Source organism: Branchiostoma floridae, unplaced genomic scaffold, assembly GCF_000003815.2.
Source record: "Branchiostoma floridae strain S238N-H82 unplaced genomic scaffold, Bfl_VNyyK Sc7u5tJ_408, whole genome shotgun sequence".
Lineage (NCBI taxonomy): Eukaryota > Metazoa > Chordata > Leptocardii > Amphioxiformes > Branchiostomatidae > Branchiostoma > Branchiostoma floridae.
Window position 1 is genome coordinate 194,994 of NW_023365837.1, and position 9,501 is coordinate 204,494.

The 9,501-nt window shown below is 39.2% G+C and overlaps 1 protein-coding gene across 1 annotated transcript; it reads right to left on the minus strand.

Moving 5' to 3' along the window:
• Positions 1 to 4,045: 4,045 nt before the first annotated feature.
• On the minus strand, positions 4,046 to 6,045 carry LOC118408780. The gene is made up of 4 exons (XM_035809640.1): positions 5,911 to 6,045; positions 5,112 to 5,192; positions 4,420 to 4,512; positions 4,046 to 4,150 (listed from the first exon to the last, which is right to left on the minus strand). The coding sequence occupies exons 1-4, from the start codon at positions 6,043 to 6,045 to the stop codon at positions 4,046 to 4,048; spliced, it is 414 nt and encodes a 137-aa protein (XP_035665533.1).
• Positions 6,046 to 9,501: the final 3,456 nt, after the last annotated feature.

Genomic DNA, 9,501 nt, shown 5'->3' on the forward strand with positions numbered 1-9,501 from the left:
AGGCGCGCGCACACACACATAAATATATATATATATATGTGTGTGTGTGTAAATTAATATATATAGAGAGAGAGAGAGAAAGAGAGAGAGACCTTTTTGCTGTGAACTCAAACCTATCAATTAAAGAAAGTCTATATTTATTCTTTTTGGCAGGTGCAACAACTTCATGCCCTACGCAAAGTGCTGTCAGAACCGCCAATGGGCCGGCCGGACGCGTCTCAACTTGTGGAGAAGGTGATCTCTCAACACTTTGCTGCTGTTCCTCCTCCCACTGAACATCATCAACAACAACCCTGTAACCCTCTCACGCCCAACACAATGGCTAGGCTTACAGAGGGCAGATATTACTCTCCATATGCTGCACCGTGTGCCGTTCATCCAAACATACACTCAACAAGGAACATAACACAGCTAACAGATCTAGACAGTAACATATCCAGCATCCAACATGGTACAACATACTGTGAGGAGGTACCAGAACCGGCAGCAATGTTGGAGCAGCAAAGGAGTGTCCATAAGCAAACATATAGACAAGAGCACGTCAAAGTACCGGCCGGTAAAAACGCAAAGTTGTACACTGATCGCTTCGAAAACAGCAGTCAGATAGAAGGAACGCAAAGCCATGCATCAACTAGGACACAAGTTGCAAAATCTGACGATGACCAGGCGATTGTTGAGGAAGAGCAAATTGGCAACCAGAACGCTGTAGATTTGCCGTCATCTGAAGATGCGCTCAATTGGACTGACGACAAAAAACTTACGGACAAACTCGATGTTGTTGACAATGACCTTTCTGAGACAGGTCTGACCAAGTCCATGACAAGTATGTATCTTTTCAAGGCAGAGGAAAGTGTATCTCTTCTTAATGAAACGGACGCATAGTAGAGTCTTTGTCATTGTTATTGTATATTTTGTACAATCATATTTCCAAAAGTATATTTACAGTAGCTGTTTTAATGGTTGTATTTTAAGTGATAATAATCTGAGTAATTTTCCTTGGTATCGTCAATGGAGTGACAATTAAATGTATTATACGATATCCAGTATATGTATTTAGAGTTGGAGAATTTCACTTTCTCAAAATGTTATGTTGCAAGCACAACAATATCACAGGATATCAATTTTATGTGTTTATTTGCTACATCTTGGATATACACAACTTATATGATTCATATGTGACTATACACGTCTATGTTATCAAATAACTAAATCAGAAATTATGCAAAACTCTATACCAACTATGGAAGCTTGAACTAGGTGTAACACTCGAGCTTTGGCAAATGAGCGCACTGTTTATTTGTGCATTTATCATCTAAAGAATCATCTGAAGATTTCAAAATCTTACGCAATGAACCTGAAATAATTATGCAATATTCAATATACAAATGTAGATTAGAGAAGATTGTGATAAATCTTTTGTGACATGAAATTCTAAGATAACGTTTTGATTATACTGGAGTTACTTTGATCAGTAAGGAAACAAACCTAAGGATAGACAATGTCTGTACACATGCATATTACAGGTAATAAATAATCATAAGAAACTTCACTACTTTTGCTTTTGTATTTGCTTTTGTCCATTTAATTCGTTATACCTTGAGGTTTGAACAAGATTGCTCTTCTACTGCAGCAACCAAATTCCTTTCTAATTCAGGTATGTCTTGTGCTCTGACAGCCATTGACTCTATTGTAGACTTGTGTTCCTGACGTTTGGCGCTAAAATGCATCCTGTTTACATCTGCAAAAACAAATTAAAATCGGAAAAAATTATTACATTATTAATAATTAATTCTTGCAAACTTATGTACTCTTAACATGTTATCAATCAAACATGATTCTGATTGTTGGTAGTACTCTGTCCATAAATACCGAATTAAACTATATCTAAAACATATCAAATATTAACTCCTGCAGTTCCGAGTGTGTATTCGTGTGTTAGTATGTGTGCGTGTTTGTGTGTGTGTGTGTTTGTGTGTGTGCTTGTGTGTGTGCTTGAGTGTGCTTGAGTGTGTATGTGAGTTGTGTGTGTGTTTGTGTGTGTGTGTGTGTGTGTGTGTGTGTGTGTGTGTGTGTGTGTGTGTGTGTGTGTGTGCGCGCGCGAGCGCGATGTAATAGATATAATAGTGTGCGGAGGATCGTGTTCATTTCTAAGAATAGGTTTTGGTGTCGTCAGTTTAAATTAAACACTCTCTTCGAACCGCCCTTATGACAGTTGGACTGTTCTATTTATTTGGAGGAAGGGCTAGGGGGCAAGAGTACATCCAAAATGGCGCCGGAATTTGGAAAGTGGTATAACTTTCATTTACTTGTTTTCTTCACATTATCTTACAATATTTGGTCCCTTAACCCTCAAGCACCCGACCTTTTTTGCGACTAAAATGACCGAGTGGGGTCCAAACGGACCCCAAAATGTTTTGTTAATACAATTCAGTTCCAATCCCTACCGGTGATCATCGTACATGCTTCGTCAATGTAAGAGGAATATTTTGACATGTAAAGGTGTTGCTAATTCCACCTCATTATCATAACTTATGCAAAAGATCAGAAGGACAATGTTTTGCACTAACCCTATTCTGACCAGAGATGGGTATTTTCAGGCCCTCAGCAACCTTTATGTCGGATAACTCATGAACGGCTAGGGCTAAAGCTACGAAACTATATATATATCACAAGATATTGTTGGCAAAAGTTTTTTGTCAATAAAGTAAATCTATCATTATTTCGGGTTGCCATGGCAACGGAATTCTGACAGGCATATTTTTGCGAAAATTTGCCAATTTCGATTTAAACAAGATTTTCTTGGTGAACCATGCTTGTTTTCTTACAACAATCAAATTCTATGAATTTCAATGCTATTTTTATTATTCAAAATGTATTATCTATGCTAATTTCATGAAATCATTAATGAAAATCCAAAATGGCCGCCATTATTAGCTAAATGACGTGATAATGTCATCATATTATATGGTGATGACACAGAAGTTTCTTATGAGGATTTAGTTTTACAAGTTTATTATCCTCTGAAAATTGGTGGTGATACGATAATTAGTTTGGGAGTTAGACTCAAAAGTTTGCTTCAAAAGCTACACTTTTCTGCCGGGGTCCGTTTGGACCCCAGACGGACTGATCAAGGACTTTCTTAATCTAATTCTTAGCTTCCACAGTATTGTACCAATTTTCATAAAAACGAAGAAGAAGGTAAAGAAGATATTGGCTGACAAAGTCACGGAAGGAATTTTTCTTCAGATCAAAAATGTTCAAATGGTACTTCAAAATTTACGCCTAGGACCCCACTCGGGTGTTTGAGGGTTAACCTACATGATAATCAAAAGCTAGAGACGTATGAAAATATCATTTTGCCCTTTTCTTTAATTTCATAATTTATGAATAAACGCTTATTGCACATGGCAACTTTATACATATAACCTATTGTTATACTTATATTTCATTTAGAAAATCCTTTAGCCACGCGTCTAATCTTCAATATAACCTATAGGTATACTTTATACTTAATATAAATTGCTATCCTCAATTGCAAGTTCTTCCTGCATTTAGAATATGCCATTGTTTTTGTTACAATTATTTTACTCTGTTTGACCCGCTAAATGTCAATCATAGGCCTTAAAGATAATAGCTCCACCACAGCTATCATCGAAACTTTCACACTTTAACTAAGTAAAGTAAGAAAAAAGTAAAACTAACACATTTTTAGACCACACATCTTTGTTTATTAACTGCAATACAACTTTACCAAGTCACATCATTTCTGTATCAAATTAAGTACCGTACAATGAGAAAAACTTGCATACGAATACATGTCGAAGCAGAAATGATAAATCAGCTTTACAAGAAAATGGCGGATAATTTTGGAGATTGTTATCAGGCTATACAGATGTGGATTACATGTACATGTATTGGCATGTTGTTGTTTATGTGTTGCGATGAAGGACGGTGGTTGGTTGATGTAGCTTGTCACGTGATGCAGTATCAGCACGAAGGTGAGGTAGATGGTGGTTCTTTGGCAGCAGATCTACTTGGAGCTGCTTTACTTGGTGACGGCCTTGGTGCCCTCGCTGACGGCGTGCTTGGCCAGCTCGCCCGGCAGCAGGAGTCGCACGGCGGTCTGGATCTCGCGGCTGAGCTTGTTGGACTAGATGTCGCGATCGCACCTCTCAATCATAGCCTTAATTTGATCGACGTTCTCCTGGAAGAGCAATGAAGTAAACAAACAGCACCTTTCAAGTCATCATGTTATCATATCTATTCTCTGTACGCTAATTGTTTCAGTGTCAGAATGTGTGGAGGTGGTCTGTTTACAACCCAAGAAGGATAACATTTACTTGCTAGTTGATTTGTTTTAAAGATGAGTAATAGACTTATGATCATCTTTGAGTTAATGATAACACGAGTCCAACACACCTTTAATTGTTGAGCGGCCTTTATGACCTCTATGACGTCAGCGTTGTGTTGCGAGAGTCCAGCAAAGAAGTCACGGTCTAACTCAGCCTTCCCCTGGAGGAAAGTTTGTACAGAAGGAGTCAGTACTGCCACAATAAAATGATATCAGGTACAAAACTGTCTATCATGGCATTCAAACATCACAGGAAGTAATTATTATGTCTATAATTTAGACTCCTCTTAGAATGATTCAAGTCCGTACAGTACCCAAAATGCTACTTTCACAGTGAAAAGTTATCACATGTACTACTTCGAAATAGAACTACAGCTTTTAAGTTGGCTTCAATCAGCTAAAAATAAGGAAGGCTGGCTGCGTTCATTTTACCGCACACTAGGGCCACAAGATATCATGGAAGAACAAAAAAGTAAACAAACAGCACCCTTCACCTCATATCTATCTTCCTATCATATCTATTCTCTGCACACTAAAGAAGAATTGTTTTGTCAGAATTTGTGGAAGTGGTTTGTTTACAGTCCCAGAAACAATAACTGGCTAGTTGATTTGCTTTAAAGATGAGTAATATGATAGAATTATGATAAGTCGACGCTGTAGGGCTGATATCAATTAGGATTTTACCATGGTCAATATTGACCGAAGGAGGCCATATATACATGATAAGCTTTGAGTTAATAATAACACGAGTCCCACAGACCTTTAAGGCTTGCGCGGCCTGCCTGTCGTCTGTGATGCTGACCGGGTCTGAAAGGCCAGTGCGGTACGCCTCGGCCAACCCCTGGAGGAACGTTTGTACAGAAGGAGTCAGTTCTGCCACAGTAAAAGGATATCAGGTACAAACCTCTCTACCATGGCATTTATGCAGGGCAATGACCCTAATGGACGCAGCCGCAGAAGGCCCAATTTGAGTCCATACAGTATTTTAGCCTATTTTCGACTTGTAGCAGGAAAATGTCAGAAACATTTCATATTGATGAGACAGTTTAGCTTGCAGATGTTCAGATTCGGCAAAAAAACTAGGTTTTGGTCCATCTTTTCGGCCTGTGCTGACCTCTAATTTGAAGTGATCAGTCCCTAAAATGACTTCATGAAAAGGCAAGATGGTGGCAGATTTGACCGGTAGGATATGTTTCGCCGGTCAGAAAGTTAAAAAAAATTAGACTTTTGGACACTTGAGATAGCGGGCTGCTGTGTGGGGTGAGTTCTTATGACCTGGAATGTTTACGGATGAGATTATGACACCCTGAACTTGCTAATTTTTACATTATCGCCAATGAAGATTTCTATAAGTGTTCACTGCCCTGCACACACTTCAAACATTATAGGAAGTAATTATGATGTCTTTGATTAAGACTCCTCTTAGAATAATTCAAATCCGTACAGTATACCATAAAAATATTACTCTCACAGTAACTAATTATTACAGAAATGGAACTGCAGCTGTTAAAGTACAAGATACAGTGCTTGTAATTTTTTTTCAGAAATGACAGGCTGACCATGAACGCTTCGTGCTCGCTGGCACTGAAGGCATCGAATTTCTCAATCTCTCGGTACAGGTGGAATGCATCAGACACGCGCTTTGCTTCATCAGCTAACACGACTTGCTCGATCTTCAACTTTTGCTCCGGCATTACTTCGAAAGCGCGTCATACCGAGACAGCAAGCTGACAGTTTTGAACAGAACCCAAGTTTGAATTCAAAATACACTCACCACTAGGATCACTTCAACAGCGAGGTTCGTGGCAAGGGCGCGGTCAGCAGCAATCTTGGAGTACTGGAACTAAAGAACAATGAACCAAACAAATAGCACCTTCGAGCTCATCTCAGTCAACAATGTCTTCTATTCTCTGTACACTAAGATAAGGTGTTTTGTCAGAGATTTGTGGAAGTGGTTTGAAAACCTCATTTGGACTCAAAACCAATTTGGTGATAAGCCGAATCAGTTTACAATCCCAGAAGGATTCATGTGCTAGTTGATTTGCTTGAAGGCTGTCAGTGAGTAATAGACTAAGGCTTTAGTAGGTAAGTCAGTAAATAAGCTTTGACTTGATTATAACACGAGTCCACCGCACCTCTACCGATTTAATGACGCGATCCAGTTCTTCCAGGGCTTTCGTCAGGTCACCCTTTTCAGCCTGGAGCTGAGAGACCTTTTGGTCTTCGCCAAAGATGATGCGGTGCAGTAACCTTAAGGCAGACCCCTGGAAGAAAGTTTTACAGAAGAGTCATTACTGCTACAGTAAAGAATATCAGGTACAAAACTCTCCTCATGTACACCCTTCAAACATTACATGAAGTAATCATGATGTCTTTCATTAAGACTACTCTTTAATTGAAGTCCGTACAGTATCAAAAATGCTACTTTCACAGTGAAAATACTACTACAGACTGAGAAATAGAACTACATTCTGCTGTAAGCATGCTTCAATCAGCTAAGGTAATTAAAATTGGCTCCTTTCATTAACCGTACATCAGGGCCACCTACAATAAGATCATAATAATCCTCAATTTTCCCTTGCCTTATAAAAACTATACAGTAGCAGTGAAATGGTGGGGACATTTGAAATTGATTTTCTGAAGTCGATAGCAAGCTATTAACAAAATAAAAAAAGGTTAAAAGTACAACAATATTGGCCATTTCTTATTGATCTACTTACATTTCTAGCAGCCAAGATACAGGGATGATTGACGGATGATTTGTTTCTGAAATGTCTGGCTTACCTTGAACATGTCATAGGATGCCTTCAGGCGCTGTATGACGTCACCAACTCCCGGCATCCCTAGTTCGGTCTTGCGGTCAAAATCTGTAAAGAAATGCAAAACAACATATCATATATGGGAAAGAATTTGCAATAAACTTTACATTATTTGTCACTACCAACTTTAACTTAACTCTGGCGTTTTGCCAGTGGTATACCTCGGCTTCTTTAAAACTGTACCTTTATGGAACAAACTTCCCCGTCATTGCTTCCACGAAGGGTATAAAACCTTAAACAGTTAAAGTCAAATTTGAACAAACATCTGGCGGCGTGCTTGGCGAGCACACCCGATAGCAGGAGTTCCATGTCGGTATGGATCTTGTGACCGCCGCTCTCAATCTTAGCCTTGATTTGATCGAAGTTGTCCTGGAAGAACAAAGAAGTAAACAAATATCACCTCATGAACTCATTATCTTATCATATCTATTCTCTATACACTAAGAATAATTTGTGGTGGTGGTTTTTTCAATCCTAGAGGGATAATATTTACTTGCTAGTTAATTTTCTTTAAGGCTGAGTAATAGACTTAGGCTTTGGTAGTTAATGATAACACGAGTCCAACACACATTTAATTGTTCAGCAGCCTCCATGACGCTGAGCCGCTGTGAAACGTAAGCGAGCTGCTTGTAGAGTAGAGCAGAGGGCCCACGGTCCAGCTCGGCCTTCCCCTGGAGGAAAGTTTTCACATAAGGGTCAGTACTGCCACAGTAAAAGGACATCAGGTACAAAACTTACACGTCAAACATAACGGGGAATAAATATGATGCCTTTAATTAAGACTTCTCTTAGAATGATCCAAGTGCAAACAGAACCCAAAATGATAATTTTACAGTAATTAGTTATCACTAAAATGGAACTGCAGCTATTAAATTACAAGATGCAGGACTGACAGATGAGTTTTTTTGTCAGAAATGACAGGCTAACCTTGAACGCATCGAGATCGCTGTCGCTGAAGGTAAGTAATTCCACCACCTGCTGGTACAGGTCGATACCCTCAAGCAAGTGATTTTTTTGATCAGCGAACACGCCTTGCTTCATCGCCATTAGCTTTTGTTCCTGTATTTCTTTTGCGGCGCCAACGCCTGCAGCGCCGTAAAGACATGCAAAACAATAATCTATAAGTGTTCAAACTGGTTAAGTATACCCCGGCTTCATCAATTAAAACTATACTTTTGTGGAACAAGTTTTCTCGTGATTGCTTTCCGTGATGGGTACAACCTTAAACTATTGAAGTCAAATTGAACAAACATCAGTCATCACAGCCCAGTTAGAGCAAGTCAAAGTACTTGGAGCCTTGTTTTGTGGTGAATGGAAGTAAATAAAAATATGTGTGGGAGGGTTAAACAACATAACATTATGTCCTATATCTACGCACCAAGCTTGTCACGTATGGCTTGGAGAGTATTGGAGTGGGAAACCTTCTTCTCCATCTCTCCTGGGAGTTTGTTAACTTCAGTCCTGGAGAAACACGAAACCCCAGTCGTGTTAACAAGACCGATATACAGTATACTATCTAAAAAGTATGACACAGCATTTTATGGCTACACCAATAATGTCATGTACCATAATGTCTGGAAAATAAAAATGACCATAAGAGCAATCCTCTCCTAAAACTGCTAAAAACTATGAAATACCTACAGAGGACTGTAAACACAGTTTTTTAGTACTTGATATAAGATATTGCTCTCATGACATACTTCTTGAGGTAGACTTCTGCATTTTTGTTGGGCTCGTCAATGGTCTTGTCGAGCGTCTTCAGGAAAGCAGGGTCCTGACCACGCTTGGACTGAGCTTTGGCAGCATCTTCCTTGTCATAGGGGCGTCCTGGAAACACCATGTAAAAATATTGTGCGTCATGAGAACTGCATACAGTTCTATAGTTTTGTCCACAAGGCCTTTAACTCCGTAAATTACTGACTTCTGTAAAAAAAAATGGATTATTTTCTGCTAGTGCTGCTAGTTTGCGTTTTTGAAAAGGACACATCAGGGATGAACATTACAATACAAAAGAATGGAGACATTGTAATCGAAGAAGTGCTACTTAAAAGTATTGTTTACTTTGATCCAGTTAAAGTTACCCACGCCCAAGCTACCAGGCCTCTGAGTTAAAAAGCAACAAACCTAGTCTCCATAGTATAACTCTCTGGGCCCTTTTTCGTGTTTTGGGGGGCTCAAACTACACTTTTGCTTTGCCGGAAGCACAAGCGACCCCGTACAAAAAGAAACGGCCAGCAAAGTGTATTAAAAAAAAACGAATAAGGCCCAGAGAGCCTGCTATGGAGGCTTAACTGGAAATGTGTTGATTTACAGCAGAAACGAGAAAAAAAA